Below are 23,661 nucleotides of genomic sequence, written 5' to 3'. Positions count from 1 at the left end.
TTACATAATAAGGGACAACAAGTTTCCTGGGGGTGGGGTCAGGTGTCTTATTCCTTATTACAAGAATAAGGAACAGGGAGTTTTCAATGCAGGTGGGTGTTTCCTTAGGGCGCTTCTCCACTCCCGCTTCTTCCTACCGGCCACCGCTCCGGTGGAACCTGCACCGCAGGGACAGAAGCCCAAGACGCCCCTGTCCGGGCGGCCGGGCTTTCTCTGCGCCCGTCCTCTGTGGTCCGGCCACACTGCTTACCAAACAGTCGCCTCGCAAACTCCGATTTCTGAAACTGGGCAGCCAACGGCGCAGATCCCCTTTCCCGCCCGCTCCCCCGAGCGGCGGCGGGCGGCGGGCGGCGAACAAAGGCGGCGAGAGGCGCTGGGCGCGCGGCCGGGGCTGGCGCGCGACTCTCCGGCAGGAGGCGGCGGCGCCGCGCCCGAGCCTGCATTCCTCCGAAGCTCCCGGAGCCCGCGGGGCGACGTCACCCCCGGCTCCGCCCCCGTCCCTCCCCGAGCAAAGTAACTCTTGACTAACAGGAGCAGCCTCCGCCGAGCATGGAGAGCTGCCGCCGCGGCCGGCCGGCGACGCGGGCGACGCTTGCGCCCCAGCGGTAGTTTGGGCACCGCGAAGAAGGCAAAAGTGCCGGCGGGCTGCCGTGGACTTCCCGCCCTCACCGTGCGAGGCCCGGCCGGCACCTCGGCCGTGGGTTTCGCTGCGATCCCCCCCGGCAGCTCTTTGCAAAGCTGCTTGAAACTTCTCCCAAAGTCGACATGGATACGGCGGCGGCGGCGCTGCCTGTTTTTGTGCCGCTCTTGCTCCTCTCCCCTTGGTCTCCCCTGGGGTCGGCCCAAGGCCAGTTCTCCGCAGGTGAGTGGCTCGGGCGGCTGGGGGAGGGGGGTGGGGGCTGTCCGGAGTCCCGACGAACGCCTCCGGCCCGGGGCTCGCGGGGGCTGGAGCCGGCTCCTTGCCGGGGCCGGGGGCAAGGATTCGCGGGAAGCTTACGCGGCCGGGGAGTCGGGGCGGGGGGGGAGCGGCACAGGGCAGAGGGAGAGATGTCCCCAGAGTTTGTGCTAGGTAGGACGCGGGGCACCCGGCTGGGCGCCACTTGGCGCAGGTAACTTTCATCTCTGCACCCCATTGTTCCTCTCGGAGGCTCGCTCCGGGCCGGGGCTGGCAGGGCTGTCCGGGAGCGCGGGGAGACCTTGATTTTAAACTGGTAGCCTCGGCGCCCAGCGCACGCTCACCGCGCTGGGGAAGAGAGAAAGAAAAAGTAGTTACGACTCTGGGGACGGCTACTCTGTTGCTCGTGGTGCGGGCTTGTTGCTGTCTGCCTCTGGAGCATTAAAAAAAAAAAAAAAAAAAAAAATGTCCCCGGGAAGCCATTGTCAGAAATGTGGAGACTGGAAGGGACTGACCTCGGCGCGCTTTGCCAGGTGCTTTTTGTCCTGGGAATAACCTCCCTTTACTATTGTCTAACTACTTCCCTGTCCCTCCCCCAGTCCCTTTCTCCTCCCCCGGTGTTGGCTGCTCCCGGTTTTGCCCTGTGGGTTAGGGCACTGCGTGGAGTAGGTTCCGTGTGTGTGTTGGCGGAGACTGTAAGATGTTTTGAAATATGATTCTAAGGATCCACACCGAGCCGTCCTGCGCAGCGAGGTCTGGGCGCCGAGCCGGGGAAGCTTGACCCCGGGCGGTGGCAGCCCGCTCCTCCGGCGGAGCACCGCGAAGCTGGCGCGGTGACCCCCGGAGCCCGCCTGAATGATGGGGGCTACCAACGACCGCCGGCAGTTGGGAGAGCCCAAAGGGAGGGATGTGGTGCGGTCTTGCAGGTTGGCTCTTGGGGTTCTTGGTAAAGCCACTTAGAGAAGTCCGCGAAACCCCGTCTCTCCCAGCCCTGTACTCTGTACCCTTCCAGTTTTATTATCTTTCCTTGGTTGCTTCTTTCGGTTTCTCCTCTGGGGGCTCTGAAGTTTCACCAGGTGCATGCTCGGGAGCGGGCTCCCGGGCGCTTGTCTGCCTCTCGCCGGTCCTGACAACTTTTCTCGCCAGTCCACCCAGCTCGGCTCGGCTGGCAAGCCCTAGTGCTGCCCTGGTTCGCGGTGCAGATGGAGATGCACTGGTGGCCGAGGGGTGATGGAGAAGACCGGGGAAGTGACAGCCGCGCTCTTGGCTGAGGCCGCAGGACGCGGAGAACGAGAACGAACTTACTTTGCACTTGTCGGTTGTTGTGGCTGTCCTGTTTCCCGGAAATAAACTCAGAGTGTTTTCATCCGGAGGGATGTTGATTTCCCTCCCATCCCCTCTCCCCTTCTGTGGAACTCTGTAAAAGGAGTTGGACAACAGCACTGAGGCAGATTATGAAATGCAGCGTGTAGAGGAAAAGCTATGTATATCGGTGATGTATGCAGTGCAACAGATCTATGCAATGAATGATCCGATGGCTTAATTTAATTCTTTCTGGAGTAAGCATTTCTACTGCATGCGTCTCTGACATACAATGCCGGTTGGTATCGGAACCGTGCTTGATGTAAGTCATTATATGCAGGCAAGTTAGAGTGGGTATTGATTTCTGCACAGTGTTTGTCACTGCACTGAGAGCCTATGCTTCAAAAGGCATGTAGTTTGTTAATTGAAAGTTTGAATCCTACCAGTTGCATGATTAAACTTACATGTATTCAAGAGTTGCAACCATTAATGTCTCAACAGCTGATGGACAAATTTTCAGCAATAAAGAAACTTTTGTTTTTGCCTTTTCCAATGTTATTTACCCTTTAGTAAATATTAAATTTCCTCTTAACAGAATGTGTAGATGAGCTTTTCTGATCCCTGGAGTTTAGATATCTCTAATGAACAATTGCATTTGTTGGCATCCAGTTCTAAGTAATTTAACTAAATATGCCTGACTTTGCTGTAGTGACAATGTAAAACATTTGACTTTATGTTTTACATGTAAAAAAGAGAATGTGCAGTCCTGATAAATGCAATTCTTGCAGGACTGTGCCTTAAAAATTTTGTCATTCAGGATTTACATAGATGCCCAGAAATGAATGCTTTTTATTCCCCCTGCTTAAAGTCAGATTGTGAATATGCCTTTTTCTCCATGAATTAAAAGTTTGTCTTGTAAAGATTTTCATGTTTTGGCTTTCCTAAGCCATGTGGTATTCTGCTGCCCTCAGATTTTATGGTAGTCAGATTTGTTGCAAATACATAGATTCACACATTGGAGCTGTATTCTTTCTTGCTGTTTTTTTCCCTTATATTCTACTTTAAATAATGCACTTTTATTTCTTTTAAGGAATTTCAACAAAATGCTTTAAAAGTCTAAAACAAATATATGTTAAGAATTTTTAAATAACCTTTTAAATAAATCTTTTAAATCACATCCATTAAGGCCAATTTACCACTTTTAGATATTATCATGTGGCTCCTAATGTAGTAAGTGTCAGAAGCAAATTTTGAAAGAATAAGGATTATTGGATATGTCATATACTCATCCAGTGTGCTTTGTTTAAACCACAAATTTAAGAATATTTTTTCATAACTGTGATTTTTTTCTTAGTTTTTGGAATTAAAGTGTAAAAATGCTGCATGGTGAACCTCTTTAAAACCAGAACAGCCTATGAATATCAACTTACGTTACTTTCACTTAAAACGATACCAGCGGCATAGCTGGGGAAACTGAGGCATAGAAGCACAAAGATGCACTGACATTTATTCACTGGATTGTGTCAATGTTATCTCTTGATATTATAATAGGAGAAAGTTTTCTGTACTAGGACTCAGATGACTGACAAAACGAGTCACAGATGAAGTCACCTGGAAGCTCAGCTTTCTCATCTATAAAATGGGGATAATAATACCTGTCCTAACCTTTCCACCTGGTTTTTATGAGGATGGTATGAAATAATTTATGTGAACGGACACTGTAAGTTGTAAAGCATTATGCAGTTCTCTGGGGGTGTAGTCATCCTACATTAAGGTGGGTAAGTACCTTGACATGAGTCACCTTTGCTCGCTCCCACACTCGCCGAGTGAGGACAGTATATGTGTGTCCTTGCCACACTGTGTGTGACAATTTAGGAGCATGTGTATGTGTTTCCCTTGCTGGTCATTCATTTTAATCCTTATTAAACATAAACATGCTAGTTTGGCCAGACTATAATTTTATCAGCACAGTGAGACAAATTATCCTTTTTTTCTTTTTTTTTTTTTTTTTTGCTTACCTCTTGTAAATTGTTACTTGAGCTTCTTGTGGAAGGGTCATTAACATTTCTAGTATTCTACCAACAGAAGAACTATATTTTCAGTCCATTCATTTAGCTGTTTGTTCAACTCTTGGTTATTCAGCTTTTTCATCTCAGTAAGGAGAAAAAATATGCATGGTTTTAGATGCAGTCTTATCAGTGACCTAGAGAGGGACTATTGTGTCTCTAGTATGATGTGAGCCTGGAAATGCAGCTCAAGATCCTGACTTCACCTAGCATACAGTTCCTGACATGTCACACTGTAAGCGCACACTCACTTGATCCCATAGGACCTCGCAACTCATCTAAAACAATGACACTTTCCTGTTGTCTGACTCGATGTCTCTGTATGTAGAGTTAATGTCTTTTGTACTTACTACCTACTACAAAAATACATCAGAAACAGTTTGTCTCAAGGTTCGCTTGTTGATTTCCTCGTCCCTCAATTCATTGAAACTTTAAATTCTGACGCTAGTAATGGTACGTAACTGGACAGTTCCAGGACTGGTTTTTCTCTTACTGTTGTCCATATATCTGACTCTGCTGATTTTCCTAGATTGCAAGATGTCATTTTGTGTCTGGCCTACCCAGACGGGAAGAGGCAGGTCTGGCTGCTATTTGGGCTTTGGCACCTGTGCTGCTGACAGCTCTTCTCTTTGTATTCATAAATGCGAATTTGAAAACTATGTCAATCCCTCTGCCACTCTTCCCCTCTCCCACCCTCCTTCCCACTCCTCTTTAGCAACAACAAAGCCCACATGCGCACACACAAAATCACAGCCTTTTTGTTCTCACTGAATATCTTGTGGTGCTGGACCTGTTCTTAAAAACTGGAAATGTGACTCAACCACTACCCAGAGCAAACGCCAATTTTCCCACCAAATCTCACATTTCTACCAATGATGGTTTGCAACACATTTTTGTGGCCTTCAAAAAAAACATTTGATTCACGTGATATGGTCCTATAGAGAGAAACTGTGTTGTTGCCTACTAATACTTTTGAAGTGCAGTGATCTAGGTCTGCTCAAGGTGGTATTAAAGACAGTGTAAATCATGCTAAATATGGATGTACTTCTCAGAGGCATGGAAAATGCTGTCCTCATCTGCCCTGTGCTGTTCCCATTTCCTCTGCTTGCTCTTCATGGAGAGCAGGAAGAGGAATACTGCACGACTCAGAGCAGGAAACATCAAGAGAGTTTACAGATTGTTCTTAAAGACAAAACAAAGAACACTAGGATTCTGTGTGTGTGTGTGTGTGTGTGTGTTTGATCTTTAATTTTCTAAAGAGAGGGGGGGAAGCCTTGTTTTTGATTTGTTTATTGGAATCAGCCTTTGCCTTTGTCCAAACACATTCATTTCTTATTCTGTGGAGGTAAAAATTTCCCTCTGTGTATTCCTCTCAGACTTTACCCTTTGATCATATGTATTTGTTTTGTGTTCCTTTATCAAGTGTGTTTCTCTTTGCCTAAAAAGGTTATAATTGCTTTTGAACATGACTTGTTTTTTCGCCAAAACTCATGCTGTTTGTCATAGTTACTGAACAGTGATATCTTGACAATGATATCTTACCAGTTCATGATGTGTTAAACTGGGATTTGACAACGAGGTAAGTAGGTCTGTCCATCAGGATAATTTTAATTTTAACTGAAGCCAGAAATAAACTTGTATGTACATCCATGAAATGATATTTTATTTTTTCATGAAATGGTATTTTAATGTCACAGTGTTTGTGCTTATATATCTCTGAATGGAAGAGAGACTTTAAGTTCCTTTTTGTAAATGGGGATAGAGCACACTTGAGGACCTTATTGCCTTTTATTTTGACATCCGTGAGATAAGTTACATACAGCTATGCTGTGGAAAATGAAGAAAATTTGTTTGAATGTTTGATATCAGAATTCTGGAGGTAGATAGTTTACAGACTTCAAACTCCATCTTAGTAGAAATGTGTTCTTATGAACAGTGTTCTTAAAGAAACTTAGTTCCACATAAAAGTTTTTATTAGTTCCATGAAGATTGTGTTGTGAGAAGTATGTTTATTTTCCTGAAGTATTCTTATGGAAATTCTTTTGTAGTTAATATTTTAGTAATAAAAACTTGAACAGGGGCACCTGGGTGGCTCAGTCGGTTAAGCTCAAGTCATGATCTCAAGCCTGGAGCCTGCTTTGGATTCTGTGTCTCCCTCTCTCTGCTCCTCCTCTGCTCGTGCTCTGTCTCTCTCTCTTTCAAAAATAAATAAACATTAAAAAAAGCTTGAACATACATAATTCAACTTGGTTTTGTGAGGTTTTGCAGAGTGTCGAGGTTCTGGGAAAACACTGGGCCTGGGATGGAAGGACCGCATTGATCCAGTCGGGGAACATTGCCATATCACCACTTAACTCTGCTTGGGGTTTTTGGCTTTCTCCTCTGTGTGTTGATAATCCATTAAAAATTACAAGTGGCTTATTTTGTCACTTACAATTGTTTTAGGAGCAAATTAAGTAGTCCTGAGTGAAATAATCTGTGTTTCCACTTTATATGATTGTAGAGCTCTGTTACTAAACACGATGAACAAGGCAGTGCTGGCTGAATTTTTCTGCAGGTAGTCATTCTAGGAATTACCTTTGTAAGAGGAACTCAGAATTAAGGCCAAATAAAAGAGTGTCTAGGTGAGTGACTGCATTAATTTGTTGGGAAGGCTGAAAGATAGAAGTATGTGTTTTGTGTATGTCACACACACACACACACACACACACACACACACACACACACACACATCTTAACAATGATAGAATTTCATCGTCCAAAGGTTCAGGTGAGAAGGAAGCTAAGGACATCTACAGATGGAATCCAACTCCTGTACTTCTATTTTGGAAAGAGTATTGCAAATAGATAATTATTTTGCCTATTTCATAGATGAAAACACTGACATGGACACATGAACTATGGAGTATATAATATATTGTACTATACTTTTAATGGAGAAATAATAAATCTTCCTCCAGATTGGTGTCTATTTATATAAACCCTTCCCAGTCAGCCTGTTCCTTAACCAGCTGCTTTTAGGCTGATTCTCCAAACCCCGTCCAGAGTAGCAGCTGACCAGCTACAGAGATTCCCCTAATCTTTGTTGGGGGGTGGGGTGACCACGCAGCTGCTTAAGTGACATACTGGCCACAGCTCCTTGATATGATTCTCCTTGGGTCATTCAGCAAATTCAAGAGTAGAGAGGAAGTCTTTCTGGTGGCTTCACAGCCTACCCAGGGGTTGATGACTGAATGCTTCATGGTCATTGGATTCATCAGCTCCAAGGTGCCCTAGAATTTTGCTGCTTGAATTGTGGTCCAGGGACCAGCAACAGCAGCCTTGGGAACTTGTGATGATCTTGGAGTCACTTATTAGAGCCCTTCTCAGAACAACTGACTCAGAATCTGCATTTTAATGAAACCCCCAGGTGATTTGCTTGAACATTGAATTTTGAGAAATACTGCTTTAGGCCAAAGAAAGCTCATCTTGAAAAGATTTGTCACATGCACTTTCCTGTAGAATTCTAAGAGTATTGTGAAGGGATTAATTACAATGTGAAACACATTTCCCTATTTCCCTGGAATTATATTTCTGATCAGTATTTACTTAATTATAATTTAACGCCGCAGACACATCAAAACAGCAGTAGTATTCACTTTTTAAAAAGAATACTCAAACAGTTTTGAAAGAAATATTTTCATAAGAGAATAAAACAAGGCTAAATATAAATAGTTTTGGCTATGAACATATTTAAAGGTAAGGATGTTATCAAGGGACCAAATGTGATATCAGCCAATAAATAAAAAAAAATTTTTTTTAATGTTTATTTATGTTTGAGAGACAGAGAGAGACAGAGTGTGAGCGGGTGAGGGGCAGAGAGAGATGGAGACACAGAATCCGAAGCAGGCTCCAGGTTGCAAGCTGTCAGCACAGAGCCCGACGCAGGGCTCGAACTCACGGACCGTGAGATCATGACCTGAGCGAAGTTGGATGCTTAAACAACTGAGCCACCTATGCCAATAATTTTTATTTAGCACACTGATATGTTGATACAGGAAATGATATTCCCTCTGATATTACTAGCAGCAGTTTCTTGTTTTATATTTATCTTTTGCTTCTACGTGTAATGTAAAGATCTTTGTAATAAGGAGCTCATTTAAGGACAGTCAAATGTAATGAATGAGAATTAGATAGAATGCATTAAATATAACTGGTGTTCTTTTTACTATCTTTTGTGCTCATATTTAAGAACAGATTCTTGTCGGTTTTCTCAAGAGAAAAATTATGATGTAATAGACAGTGTATAGTATTCATGTCAAAACACAATTTTACTTGCATTTTATAGCTTGCTTTAGCATTCTTTTAGAAAATGAATTTTCCCAGAAGACCTAATTGCCTTCTTATTAATGAGGCTGTAAGTGTGTTTTGTTATCCGTTTGCTATTCTAAACGTGTCTACTTTGGCTGGCTGTTTTAACAGTGAAGTCTCTGATTAAATCACCACTGCTATATTTGTTTTTGCCATTCACTAGCGATTTAGACAATACTGGCATAATGACATGGTTATGGCAGAGACTAATGAAAACCAAGAAATATAAATTAATATTAACCCATAATAGTTGGTTGTGTTATGATATTGGGAGCTGGAGTTTGGGGCAACACACAACAGAATTCTCTGCATGTTTGATACTGTAAGTGAAAGTCTCTTAACCTGTGTTGTTCGAAATACAAAGAATATGGTTGCTGGATTAATAAATAAACTACAAATCAATGATTTCCACAGGTACTTATTCTAGACACTGGTGTTTAACGGAAGAGGCTTAATTCCAGATAGATCAGTGCTAGAGTGCGGCTTAGTGATGGAGAGAAACTCTGAAAGGTACTTCTAGACACCTTAAAGAGCTTTAGAGTCTGAAGATTTTGACTTGTTATATTTTCTAAATTTACTACACATTCTAGAGCTTTCCTTTTGTACTACTTCTACTTTGATTCTTGTCAGCAGTAATTAGGTTAATTTATTCTCGCACACATGGGAGAGGAGCTCTTGCAAAAAACAATAAAAGCAGCCATGTACTGAGTGCCTACGACCTGCCAGGCCTTATGATCAATGTTTCCCATGAATTTAAATCCTCATGATAATCCTTTAAGATAGGAATCCTCTGCGCTTTGTGAACTGAGGACTAGAGAGGTTACGTCATAACTTGCCTCAGGTGTGTGAGGAACTTGTAGAACCCAAATTCATTATTGAATATTTACATGTCTGTAGCACGTAAACATTTTTTTGGTTGCTTGTTGGCAGAAAAGGCGACCGAGACCAGATACAAGCAGAATTTATTTTCTCTCCTAACTGACGATTCAGCTGAAGCTTGATGTCGAGTTCACATAACTCCACTGGGGTATGATCCCTTTCTGCCTGCTTAGCTTAGCTCTGGGGCATTCCAGGAGCTTCATTCTTAAGCTCCATTTAGAGGCATGGTAGCTTTGGCGGCTCCCATACCACAAGATTTTTGGTTCACGTGTGTTTGGAAAATGTGTGCTTTATGTGGTGGTCGCACCTGCAAAGGCCCCGAGGTTCACTCTGAATAGATTCAGCAATCACGTATCCAGCCCCCCTGATTTAAGGCTCCAACTGAGGGGGGGCAAGTACACTGATTGGCTTAATCCACTAGGATTCTGGGTTCAGCTCTAGATCCCCACTCAGGTCACATGGACTGATGGGGGCACTGTGGATCAAACCATCATTTATCAACAGATAGGAGGATGGGTTCTGGAAAGACAACCAAACTACAGTGTGGTTACTCAAGATAGAATTTAGTACGGCATGAGAAGTAAAAGCAAAGAAAGTGTGGTAGACATGTGTGTGTATTTATAATCCTTTGAGGGGAAAGAAAGTATATGGTGAGGAAAAGGCAGTTGCATTAGTTGGTTCCCAGCTATGGACCACTAATGGTAACATCAAGAAGGCATAGTGGCCTAGTGTTGTCAGAATCTAAGGGGAAGAGGGCGGGGGAGGAAGAGAGGACAGAGGCACTTTGCACATGGCAGTTTTGTGTGCATTGCAGACCAGCAGTTCATAATTTTGGAAGTGTTTCTTTTGGGGACTGCTTTAAAGCATGGGTTTTATTATTTTCATTATTTTATTGTCTTTGCCTCATGATTAAGTCCAACATTAAAAATTCACAGAATTTTAGGTGGTGAAAAGGACTTTAGAAGTTAATACCCCTTCATTTGGTATAACTGGTCCAAAGTCCTACAGCTTGGAAGAACTTAGCTCAAATTCAAGATTTTTAATTTTTAGGTCACTTTTGTCACCAACATATACATTGTTTTGCTTAATGGTAATTTATACAGGTAGTTATTATTTAAACTTTTGTTTACTTATTCTGGTTTGTATTTTAAAGTTCTAAAGCAATGTTTTCAAAAGCAAGCCTGACCTAAGGATTGGCTTTCATTAAAATTATAATCCAGGGGCTCCTGGGTGGCTCAGTGGGTTGGGTGTCTGACTTTTTTCTTATGTTTATTTATTTATTTTGAAAGAGAGAGAGAGAGAGAGAGAGCGAGCCTGAGTGGAAGAGGGGCAGAAAGAGAGGGAGAGAGAATCCCAGGCAGGTTCTGTGCTGTCAGCTCAGAGCCCTGTGGGGTGCTCGAACTCACACACTGAGATCATGACCTGAGTCAAAATTAAGAGTTGGCTGCTTCACAGGGTAGTGTCTGACTCTTGATTTCAGCTGAGATCTGAAATCAATGATCTCAGGGTTCTGGCATCGAGCCCCGCATCAGGCTCCACGCTGAGAGTGGAGCCTGGTTGGGATTCTCTCTTCCTCTTCTTCTGCCCCTCTCCCCCACTCATGCACTCCATCTCTCTCTCTCTCTCTCTCTCAAAAAAAAATAATAATAAAAATTTAAAATTAAAAAATGTTGGAATCCAGATATGAGGTGATAGTAATTAATATGTCTGTGAATAGAAGAGACCATCTTAGGAAACTGCTTGATTTTCACTTATCCTCCATATGTACATGTATAGGTACATGTATGCATGCATGCATTTGTTTATTTTTAGTAGAAGTCAGGGGATAAGCTACGCTGTGATAAATGATGCTAATTGACCCAAAGAAATTGAGCCTAGAAACTCTTCACTTCGGAAACTAATTTTGAAAAACTCAAGAGACGAAGGTGAACTTGTTTATAATTTTGATCTTCTCAGCTCTTGTGCCTAACTTTGTAATGCATTTCTGAACAACATGGGATATTCAAAAGAGTTGCTATAAGAAATAGCTTGGGGTACTGAATACTGAATGAAATGTGGGAAACTAGCTGTTTGCCCAGCCTCCCCCACTTATAATGAGAGATTTACCGGGCCTGTGTTAGATGCATACTTGTGCTGGTGGCCTAAAGCTGGGTGTGTCTGAGGACCAGGGGCTCAAATGTGGCTGTGCCAGTTTAGACCAGAGTGTCATCCCCAGGAACTTCCATGGCTGCTATGGCCCTTTTCTGGCCAGAGCAACTGGCCTGGCAACATAGGGGTGAAGACAGTGGTTGTGGAAGAAGGTTTATTGACTGGAGCATGCTTCTTTTTGTCACTGGAGATTTCTTTCAACACATCTTTGTTATCTTAAAAAAGTTACTGAATTACTAATTTCTTCCCTATGTATTTCCTGCTTCCTCCATGACTCTTTTTTATCCCTTATTTATATCCTTATCAGGCGTGATTCCTGAATAAAGTTTGCAATAATTTGCCTAACAACCTGGCCTGTTGAGTCAGAGTGCTATCTAGTATTGACCCATTTTTGCCACTTTAGCTAAACTGACATTTAAATACTTAGGTAATGTATGAGGTCATGAGGTTGGCAGTGATCTGCTTCAGAGAGAGAAAAAGGTTTCTTTGAAGATCTATATAAGAGTCCATTTTTCTTTAAGTTTATTTATTTATTTTGAGAGAGCGAGCGCGCGAGCGAGTGGAGGAGGGGCAGAGAGAGAGGCAGAGAGCAAAACCCAAGCAGGCTTCAGGCTCTAAGCTGCCAGTGCAGTGTGGGGCTTGAACTCACGAAACCCGGAGATCATGACCTGAGCTGAAAGCAAGAGAGCGATGCTTAACCTAACCGACTGAGCCACCAGGCGCCCCTGTGAGTCCATTAAGTGCATGGAGCACTGGGCATGCTGTGACTGTGTGCCAGTCTTAGTTTTGTTACTTTCCGGCTCTGAGATTTGGAGTTAATACCTTTCTGCTTAATCCTTAATTTCCTTCTCATTAAAATGGGAATATTACAATGAAGAGTGATTGTAATATCTTCTTTAGTTACTTAGTAAGACAGTTTTTAAAAGTACAATTAGGGATGCCTGGGTGGCTCAGTCAGTTAAGCGTCCGACTTCGGCCCAGGTCATGATCTCAAGGCTTGTAGGTTCGAGCCCCGTTTCGGGCTCTGTGCCAACAGCTCAGAGCCTGGAGCCTGCTTCGGATTCTGTATCTCCCTCTCTCTCTGCTCCTCCCCCACTCACACAGTCTCTCAAAAATCAATAAACATTAAAAAAAAGAAGAAAGGTAAAATTAATAATGTATATGAAAGTATTTTTATAATTGTAAACTACCATAAAATATAATTTATTTTTGTTGGGAATATGAAGTTTGATAATAAATTATTGTTGAAGGCAAAAATAATATGCTGAACAATGGAAATGAAACCAATAGATGCTTTGCACATTTGCAGTTATACATTGTATATCTGTTTGCATATCTAAGCTTTGGGGAAAGTGGTATGAGAAAGAAGCCAGTACATTTCTTGTGAACAGTGAGTAAATTTCGTATCGTGAATCATAAAATGTACCCTCTCGGATTCATTTTCACCTATATACTTATTTTCTCTCTATATAAGTAAACTCTACTCTGTAATGCTCCCAAACAATATTTGTGTTTTCTCCAGATATGTCAGTAAAGATTGCATGATTATGAACACTTTTACTGAAAAATGTTAAGCAAATGTTTTAAGGACTGCAATCCTATAGAGCAAGTTTATGGAAAGTATAGTTTTTCCTTTGAGTATTTTCATGAAGAAACAAAAAATGCTCTCGTTATCTGAACTGGTGTGCCTGGCTGGCCAGAGCGTGATTCTGATAAGGTTTATATGTCTGTATTTATTCTTCCACTCTACATATCGTTCAACATCTGCTAAGTGTCAATGCTGTGGCAGGTCTTGGATATGCTGGCAAGCAAGCCAGGCATTGTCCTTGCCCTTTGGGAGCAGATGTGACTTTTATGATTATTAAAGGAGTGGTTAAAGATTACTTTTGCAGAGCTTCACATCTAGTGATTCACGGGTAAAGCCTGGAGCTATTTTGTAACTGACCATACCCCTGCCTGTGGCTTGGCAAATCTGAGTTCAGACTGTCTCCAACAATTTGCCGGTCCACTTTAGAAGCTGCCTGGGAGAATCCATTGTGTCAGCAATCTTTCCATATCCTTGAGTCTACACACAAAAAGCTAGAAGCCTACCAAAAAAGCATTATGCAAAAATTTGCTGCAATGATAATAGAATTCTATCAAGTGGAATTTCCCAGAAGTTGAGTAATAGGAAGTGTAAACAGGTGTAAACAGGTTGGACAGAGAAGCGAGCACAGTTGTCTTTCTAGAGGCTCACCACCACTTATTCTCCCTCTGGGAACATGAGCAGGAAGACTGGGGGGCGGCCTCCCGGAGGCTGTGTGTAAATGCACATTCACAATGTGAACATTCCGATGCAGAGGTCCTGGCTGTTTGGCTGCAGATTCATAGTTGCTGCGACCTACAGCTGTTTATCGACTGCCTCTGTTGTCTCTGATCAGCCTTCTGTCTGCTGCGGCTTCAGTGAAGCTCATTGTCGCAAGTGGTGGGCGACCCGTAGGAAGAGAGGCCAGAGGCTGGCCACGAGTCCTGGCAACCGAGAGTGGGCTAGATAATCCCTAGACTGCCCCCCGCACCTGCCTCCCGGAAGCAGCAAATTCAATACCCGGTGCTTTAGTCTTCCATTTTGGAGGGGGCAACAGTATTGTCATTGAAATACACCTATTGCCCTACAGGAAATGGGGATTTTAAACCTCTGTATTAAAAGAGGCCTAAACGACCTGCAATGTGTGAATGAAGGAGAGAAGCAAATTTGGAGATGTGTACATTGTTCTAAGAAAAGAAAAAAAAATCCCTGAATTCCATAGACTGGAGCTTCAGAAATTAAAATGTAGAAAACTTGTTATTTTTTACTTTTTAAGACTTTATTTTATTTTATTTTTTTAATGTTTATTTATTTTTGAGAGAGAGAGAGACACACACAGTGTGAATGGGGGAGGGATAGAGAGAGGGAGACACAGAATCTGAAGCAGGCTCCATGCCCCGAGCTGTCAACATAGAGCCCGATGCGGGGCCCCAACCCACGAGACATGAGACCATGACCTGAGCCCAAGTTGGCCACTTAACCGACTGAGCCACCCAGGCGCCCCAAGACTTTATTTTTTGAAGTAATCTCTACACTTAACATGGGGCTCAAACTCACAACCCCGAGATCAAGAGTCCCATGCTCCACTGTCTGAACCAGCCAGGTGCCCCACATTTAGAAAAATTAATTTAGTTGAGTCACATTTTGTGCCCATTTTATATTTAAGCAAGGGACACTGAAATGCTGATCTCCAGGCATAAAATATATAGCATAATGTTTAAGATCACAGACTTTGGAACTGACTGTACTTGAGTATGAATAATGGTTCCAATGTTTTCTTGCTACTGGACCTAACCATGTTCCTTCAGGTTTCCGCACTGTATCTGTGAAATAGGGTAATACAAGTACCTACCTATCCTGGATTTTTTTTTTCAATATTGAGTTAAAGTGCTTCAAAGAGTGTGTGACACATTAATAAAATTCATTCTCTTTAGCTTTTGTTATCATGTCCTTATGTTTGGGCTAAATGAATCCAAGTTTGCATAATATCCTATCCCAAGCTGATATCTTTAAAAATCTCTAACTCCATTATCTTCTCCTTTAAAATAAAACCAGCAAACGGTAGATGTCTGAAATAACTCCGTATGCTGATTAACAAAGGCCACAGCAAACATTATAAGGAACATCATTCAATGTTTATGAAAACAAGTGGGAAATTTATACTGATTCCTAAGGAGTCAGACTCTTAGGATGAATGACTAAAAACAAAATCAAAAACCAAAATAAAAACAACCCCCCCCCCCCAAAACTACATCTGTACAGTGAGAGTATCAGAAGCTGTACATTTTAGGTGTGTATACCTCAGACATCTTTAGGAAATGCATTTAACATTTCTTATCCAGGTTGGAGAAGGTGGGAAATTTGGGGCACTCATAAAACTGCTTCCAGCCTGGACAGATTCAATCACAGATAAAATACAAAAGCTCTAATTTGGGAAAAAGATTGAGATGGGCATTGACCAGAAAGTTGAGGAGTGAAATCTCTATCACTTCCAGAAGCGTCCATCCCAGTGACACTGTTGTCCAATCTAGAAGGAGTATTCAGGTTTAGGAATGAGATAGTAAGAATTTGCAGAAGATAAAGAGATACCTCCTCAGTTCCTAAAGAATGTTGTTTCTCCGAAGTCTGTAGAAGGAGAAAAGGGTATCTGTATTGTGCCATTTGCATTTGACACATGCTGAGTAAATGAATTACTGGCATTTAGAACTTCTGTTTCCCTATGAATTCTAGATGACTGTTTTGTTTTCCTTTTGAAGGTTGCTGTTGATATTTAATCTTACTTAGCTCAGGTAGTTTCAAATCCATTTAATCCCCAAGACTTTTTCAAGCCACTGTCAACAGGGAAAAGCCATTTTAGAATCCTGGCATATGACTCAGGGTCTGGCTAAACTTTTAACGATTGTTAGCTTGCTTACAGAATTGCTCTGTGGCCATTGTGGTCATTGCAGAGGAAAGCATCTCTCAACTTCAACAAGGATTTTATGTGCCACTCAAGCTTCAGATCTTTTGTACTCTCACTTTCTTACTATACTCCCTCTAGCTTTAATTGAAATAAGTCTCCCTTTTCCTTGAGTTCTACTAATGAAAATGTTTGCTCTCCAGATACAATTAAAAATTCCTGTCAACTTTCTTATCAGAGAAGCTCTTTGCACTGCAGGTTTGAATCTCGCAGATATAATACTTTTATAATATTCAATTTATCATAATAATGCAATTTTGTACCCTGACTGGATGTTCCTACTAACATAGGTTTTTGTGATTGTGGTGGCAGAAGGTGTCTTCATACTCTCCTCTCCATTTAAAATGTAGGTTTCTTAAGATGTCATTTTGATGGAACATTTGCCCAAATTCATAGTCTTAATAAAAAGGAGCACAAAAACAACAAAACAAACTCTTATAGCATATATAAACTGAAATATGGAACTATTCCAAAAAGGGGATGCACACTGGACTGCTTGTTCTGTGCTCTAGAATCATGACCCGGTTATTATTTGGAAAGCAGACAGGTTCTTATATATGTCACAACAAATGCCCAAAGGATATCAAGTTGGAACAAGATTGAGAATGATGGACCTATGTGTGGATTGAAAATACTATGTAATAGACAGTATACTTAAGTATAATATACATAGGAACAGGAGTGCCTGGCTGGCTTATTCGATAGAGTATGTGACTGTTGATCTCAGGGTCCTGAGTTCAAGTCCCGTGTTGGATGTAGAGCCTACTTAAAAAAACAAAATGCATTTATTTATTTTGACCCAGAGAGAAAGTGCAAGTGGGGGAATGTGAGAGAAGAGGACAAAGCAAGAATCCCAAGCAGGCTCCTCACTGACAGCACCGATCTTGTTATGGAGCTTGAACCCACAAACCATGAGATCATGACTTAATCCAAAGTCAGACGCTCAAGCGATTGAACCATCCAGGTGTCCTATATGAACTATACATTCTAACCAGTGTGGTTCAGACTGACTTCTAGTCTTTTTGGATGAGGAAATTGAAAAAATCCATAAACCAGGGAATTTTAGGGCAGAAATATCCAGAAGGACCAAGGTGCTCTGACTCCTTTCTCTCAAGGCTTGGTTTCTTAGATTCTGTAAAGGAGATTTCTGGCTCATTCTTATCAGGAATGCAGATCCCAGGTGAGGACTGGGAATTCTTTCTAGGGCTGTTGTTCACTCCTTTAGCTTGGGTACAGGAATCTATAGGCTAGTGCTCTGGATTTCCCACAGTTCCCACGCTGTTCACCTAAGTATCCATTTAAGATCTATCTTTCCAGGTCTCTCAGTTTGCTTACAGTTTGGAATCAGGATACCAGTAGTTGGACGGCACTGTATCGACCTCCATCACTCATTCATAATTGTATCACAAACTTACCCAGTTGCCAGCACATTTTAGAAAAGCATAGGGGAACCCTGGTTGGCTCAGTCAGAGAATGTGACTCTTGATCTCGGGGTTGTGAGTTTGAGCCCCACGAGATAGAGGTAGAGATAGCTCTAAAAACAAACTAAAGATTTGTAGAGATAACTAAAAAACAAAACACAAAACAAAACAAAACTTAAAAAGGGAAGAAAAGCATGTAATGTTAAGAGTATCTCATGTTGCTTCAAATGTGGTCAGATAAAGGGTAGAGGAGAAAGGAAGGCAGGATGTCTTACCAGCAGTTACTTATTCAGGTGCCATGCCTTGAAAACAGGAGGTTTCCTTTGAGGTGGAGACTTGTTGGTGACACCCCCAGTAATTGTTGGAATTAGAGCTACATCAGGCATTGTCTTTTTTTTTAAGTTTATTTTTTATAAAGAGCCACATACTCTTTATACATATTTTTTATAAAAAGCCAGCCAGACACCCCTCAAGCATTGTCTTTTATGTGAACAATGAGAAAAAGGATATATCTATTCTGTCCATTATGGCAGTAGACTTGAACTTTATATGACAGCTTGTTGAATATAACATCCTTATGAGCTTGTTAAATAGTGATACCAGTCTAAATTATTAGCACATTCTCTTTGGCAATATCTTGTTGGGACAGACAGCACTGATTTGTGCATTCATATGATTGACTATGATCTCTGTTAGAGGTGCTAGGGAGCTAGTGGCTTGTTCATTCAATACGATGTGTATGGCAGAGCTTGTCTCGTTTCAGGTAAGTTCACCCAGTATTTAATGATTGTCCATTTTTGTGCCAGGCGGTGTGTTTAGCACAGAGAGTAAAGAGATGAAAAAGTTGACCAAGTCCCTGCACTCAAGGACTTCACAGACTAGTTGGAGGATCTAGAAATAACTAAGTTATAATGCAGAGTGGGAGGTACAATGAGAGAGTACTATCTGGGATGTGGGGAAAAGACAGTCACTCACTGCTGGGGTGATTAATTAGGCTTTTCTGGATCAGAAGGCCATCAATGAATGGCAAATGCTCAAGCATGGCCATACAATGCTCATGGAAAACTGAGGAAATAGTGGTGATGATGGTAAATGCTTTAAGTGTATTCCCAAAAACAACAACAACAACAACAAAACCCAAGTTCAGGTTTTAGCATTTGCCAAATCCCCTTGGTAAATGCTACCACTGTGAATGGTTTCAAATTACCAGTGTGGCATCACTGAACACAGAGTCGGGAATGATGAGTGGTGGCACAGCATTATATAGCCATACAAATACAAGAGAAGTTTCCGTCATACAAATACAAGAGAAGTAAATAGCTTCGAGAATATAGAGGTAATATAGTAATTGTATAATGTAGTAAAATATTTAGGAAGTAAGGAGTTTTGAGTTAATACCTCTGTTTTAAATGTAATTTATTCAGCTCTAAGTTTATATAATTTAGTTTTTAAAAATGGCTGTTAACAACTGGCTCACAAAATTGTTGGAGATGTTAACAGTTGATGGTTAGCAGCTGGTATGGGTTGGCTCTGGCATACCACTCAATGCTATTTATAATCTTGGATATGGGTGTGATGGGTACAGTGAGTGAATCCTCTTAAATTATGAGGCTTTTCTATAACACTGTCCCAATAAAGCAGAATTTAGTGTGAGAAATACAAGTTCATATTGAAACCCATTATTGAGGATTTAGTTTCCAACAGTTTAGGTTCATAGATAGTCAGTGCTCAGCCTAGAAGGCTTTGGGAGCATCCACGTTGGAGTTCACAGGAAAAGTTCTAAGAACTATGTCCTCCTGCTCAATTGAAGTTTTCTCACCGCACAGGGTGAACATCTTTGGTCGTAAATGTCGGTGTGAGTAGTCACTCTCCTTAGAGCCCTGCTCAAGTATACTTAAAGAGTAAGTTTTTAAATGCCTTTGAATTATGTACATTTTCATGCTAAGCACTATCTTTTCCAGAACATGACACAGTAGGTAGTGGGTTTCCAACCAATATAGCTTTAAAATTATTTTATAATCCTTATAATAGCATATCACTGTGGCCCACAAGAGCACCCAACATTTATTTAAAAATGTTTGAAGAGTAAACATGCTAGTGAAAGTGAATGGATTTACATCCTGGTGTGCTATACATTGCTGCTTTGATGGAGTATTTTGGATGTCTATGAAATTAAGATCTACAAAATATACATTTTTTTATACACGGCATATAGTTCTTTATTTCAGTTCTTGATTTAATGATCTTTTATTATTTTCCACTGAATTATCAATTGTTTGCCAAAGTTACTTCTGATTATTTTACTTATCTAAAATTCTTTATTTTTAAATCTCTCTCAGTGTCACAAAAAAGTGGAATGTTGTTTTAACACATGCTCTTACAGTGTTTATTTCCATAAGACAAGAATATTTCATGTTCTAAAAAATGTCATGTAAGTTAATACTGCAGTGCTAAATGAAAATTCTTGTGTCTTGTATGCTTTTGTTAGGCTCTGCCCACTGAAAAGATAGTGTCTAAAAGTAAGATATTCACACTTTGGAGTATATTGTAAGATATTTTGTGAAATTGGCAGATTGTGTATATGCTGTATGTTTTGTTTTGTTCCTTTTGGTAGGAAGGTGTGTGTGTGTGTGTGTGTGTGTGTGTGTGTGTGTGTGTGAATTTAGTTTAGTAATATAATGACAGAGTGCTGAAAGGATCCAAGTGTTATTTTGGCAAAATGGATTTCTCTCTGTATGACTTTTCTCTGCATATCTTACATAAAAATTTTCATCTCATATTTGGAAAAAACTTTCCTCCCTCACATAAGAACAATTTCAAGAATTTGGGAACATTCCAAACCTTATGATTTAAAACTAGATTTCATAAAAATGTTTCCTTGTTTGTTCAAAACAAAATACAGATTTTAATCCTTCTTAGTTAGTGGTCTCTTCTTAGTGGTCTCTCTTCCTGGAAGAAACCAAGTGGGAGAAGACATAGAGACAAATATTACTTAGTATTAATAAAGGTGTAGTACTAAATTGGCTACAAGTTTTGTTTTTCTGCACTTAAACGTGGTTATAGGAAAGAGGCATATGTTAATATAAACTCTTAGGGATTTACTTTATACATCAATTTCTACCATGTGTCGGGGATCAGTAGATGTTAAACTCAGTCTCTCACTTTTATGCCTATAATACTATAGCAATTAGTTGATATTCAAGAATGATGGCTGAATTAGCTAAGCACATTCAAAGATTTAATTGTTAGGTATACTGTAGTAATTCATAAGGCTGGAAAGCTTATCAGTATTGGACACAGTGATCGAAACAGAAGGACCTCCCTTAATGCCCCATTGCTAAGGTAATTAAATGATTCTATTTTCCAGGACAAACCATTTTAGAGCATTTGTTTTTAACAGACAACTTGTACATAGTGTTATTTTCTGTCACAACACTGTTGCTCATCAGGGTCTGATAAAGATCGGTAGTTCATTTCTCACTGTCTTAGCCACTTTGTTGAAGCCTAATGATGTAACACAACAATGTGTGGGCATTAGAATTTTACCTGATACTGGTGTCAGACACTGAAGCCATTTGTGTTATTTCTCTGGAGTGTTTACATGTTTTTTTTTTAAACAAAAAATGGTTTTTAATGTTTATTTATTTTTGAGAGAGAGCAGGAGACAGAGTGTGAGCAGGCGAGGGGCAGAGAGAGAGGGAGACACAGAATCTGAAGCAGGCTCTAGGCTCTGAGCTGTCAGCACAGAGCCCGATGCGGGGCTCGAACTCACCACCTGTGAGAGATCATGACCTGAGCCAAAGTCGGATGCTTAACCAACTGAGCCACCCAGGTGCCCCTACATGTCTTTTCTAGACTGTCATTTCAAGGGCAAAAAAAAAAAAAAAAAAAAAAAGAATCCTTCTTTAATGTTTTAGGGTTCCTTAGCCTATTGTGACATTAACTTTCAAAAGTATTATTTTACTGGGTCTAGCACTGGACCAGGTACTTTGTAAGCATCAATTCAGTATTTTCAAACTGCATGCAACCACCCATTTAGTGGGTATGGAATTCAGTTCAGTAGGTAGCAGCCAACTTAAAAAAAAATGAAATAGAGAATATAACAGCGATAATAAAAATAGGTACGCATCCCACAGAGGAGGTATTATTTCATGAAATTTTGGTTTTAATTAAATAGATTTATATATTTTTGTCTATGTGTATTCAGTCACAGCATGAAATGAATTTCTCACTTGGGTTTGACCAAACCAGCAGGAAAGCACCAGTTTTTCATATAATGCTCACAGCCATCATGTGATGTAGTGTAAGGTCTGTGCTGTGCACAAAGTCACACAGTTTATAAACTCCAAGATTAATCTTTGACCATTATGTTGTGGCACATTGGTGTGCTTTACAGAATATAGGGTTTGCCTAATTTGGTGAATGAGTGATTTAATTTAGCTGAGTCTATTTCCTTATCCTCAGTTTGGAGATAATGCCATTACTACTCTAACTATTTAGAGAGTTATAAGGATCAAATAAGGTAATTTATGTGAATGTGCTTTTCCACCTTGAAAGATCTACACAAATGAAAGTTATAATGACTTACTTTTGCCTCTTAAAATATGAATTGGCTACCAGATTTGACTAAATATGATTGTATTAAGTACCTTTTAAAGTATATTTCAGGGGGTGCCTGGCTGGCTCAGTTGGAAGATCATGCAACTCTTAATCTTGGGGTTGTGAGTTCGAACCCCATGTTGGATGTTATTATTAAAAAAAGTATTTTTCAAACTCAAAACTTTATATATAATTCAGTGTTTCAGGAGTACCAACTCCGGTTGGGTACTTTTATAGCTTTTGTGGTGAATGAAGGAGCTATAATTTTTATTTATATTTATTTTTCCTAGTTTGATGTTACACTTGACAAAACAACAGAAGGCAAATGTACTTTGGATAAACCTATACAAACTCATTATTCACATTTGTCTCCAAGTAAACCTGCATCTTGATTTTATTTTTATTTATTTATTTATTTATTTATTTATTTATTTATTTATTTAAATGTTGATTTATGTTTGAGAGGGAGACACACACACACACACACACACACACACAGAGTGTGAGCAGGAGAGGGGTAGAGAGAGAGAGAGAAAGGGACGCACAGAATTCGAAGCAGGCTTCAGGCTCTGAGCTGTCAGCACAGAGCCCGATGCTGGGCTCCAATTCACGAACTGTGAGCTCATGACCTGAGCTGAAGTCAGACACTTGACCACCTGAGCCACCCAGGCGCCCCACCTGCATCTTGATTTTAAAAGAAAACACTACGTTAAGTAAAATTTAATTAAAAAGAAATACCAATGGTGATACTCAATGGAACATCTAAAAAGTTCTGAATAAAAAGATACCCAAGTCTTAAACAACAACTAAGGAACAAAAAAGCAAACTCAAAGCCTCTGATGGTAAAATTTGTGAGTGCAGGTATTTCATCAAATAAAAGCTAGTAAAATAACTTGCTGTCTGTCTTTTGTCTCTCTGTCATTCTTTCTTTCTCTCCGTTCTCTGTCTTTCTATGTGGCCATCTAGCCAAACTTCTTAAGATAGATGTTTTTATTCCGTATTTATTCTCTGGTCTAATTCCAGGATATAATGATAAGAATATATGCATTTTGCATTTTGTATGTCAGAATGGCATAACCTCATAATTCGGCATACATCCTGAAACCTTTGAGTTATGAACATTACCATAATTTAACATTTAGAGGAATAGGCAGTTATCTGGACAGAGGAGCATTGATGCCTCTCCTCCCCAGCAGCCCTTTAATATAGTCCTAGTAAAAGCAGAGGAGGATATTGGGATGCAAATTAGGTAGAGGAAGGCTCTTTGCCAAGTGTTGTTTATTGAACAGAGTAAATGTCTCCCCCGTGGGGTGGGGGAGCTGGTTAGTTTAAGTGGGCAGGGAGAGCAACGATTCTTCCAAGGGCTGAGGTTTCTCAAGGAAGTGTGCCCCAAATGTAGATTTCCTGGACCCTGCTGGGAGGAGCGGGCAAGGCCTACCCCGTCCAGGAGCCCAGGTGGAGAAAATGACCTGTTTTGA

The 23,661-nt window shown here is 40.9% G+C and overlaps 1 protein-coding gene across 9 annotated transcripts in view; it reads left to right on the top strand.

Moving 5' to 3' along the window:
- The first annotated feature begins 503 nt into the window (after positions 1-503).
- PTPRK (protein tyrosine phosphatase receptor type K) overlaps positions 504-23,661 on the top strand; it is a 571,143-nt gene continuing 547,985 nt past the window's right edge. For all 9 annotated transcript variants that reach the window (XM_086707798.1, XM_086707791.1, XM_086707797.1 and 6 more), the window contains exon 1: positions 504-862. In XM_086707798.1, coding sequence (XP_086563924.1) covers positions 766-862 — 97 coding nt within the window. In that variant the 5' untranslated portion in view covers positions 504-765. The remainder of the gene's footprint in view (positions 863-23,661) is intronic.

This window comes from Puma concolor, chromosome B2, assembly GCF_028749965.1.
Source record: "Puma concolor isolate L17-30 chromosome B2, mPumCon1.1.hap2, whole genome shotgun sequence".
NCBI lineage: Eukaryota > Metazoa > Chordata > Mammalia > Carnivora > Felidae > Puma > Puma concolor.
The sequence above is the reverse complement of the archived record's forward strand: the minus strand, read 5'-3'. Positions and strand labels throughout refer to the sequence as shown.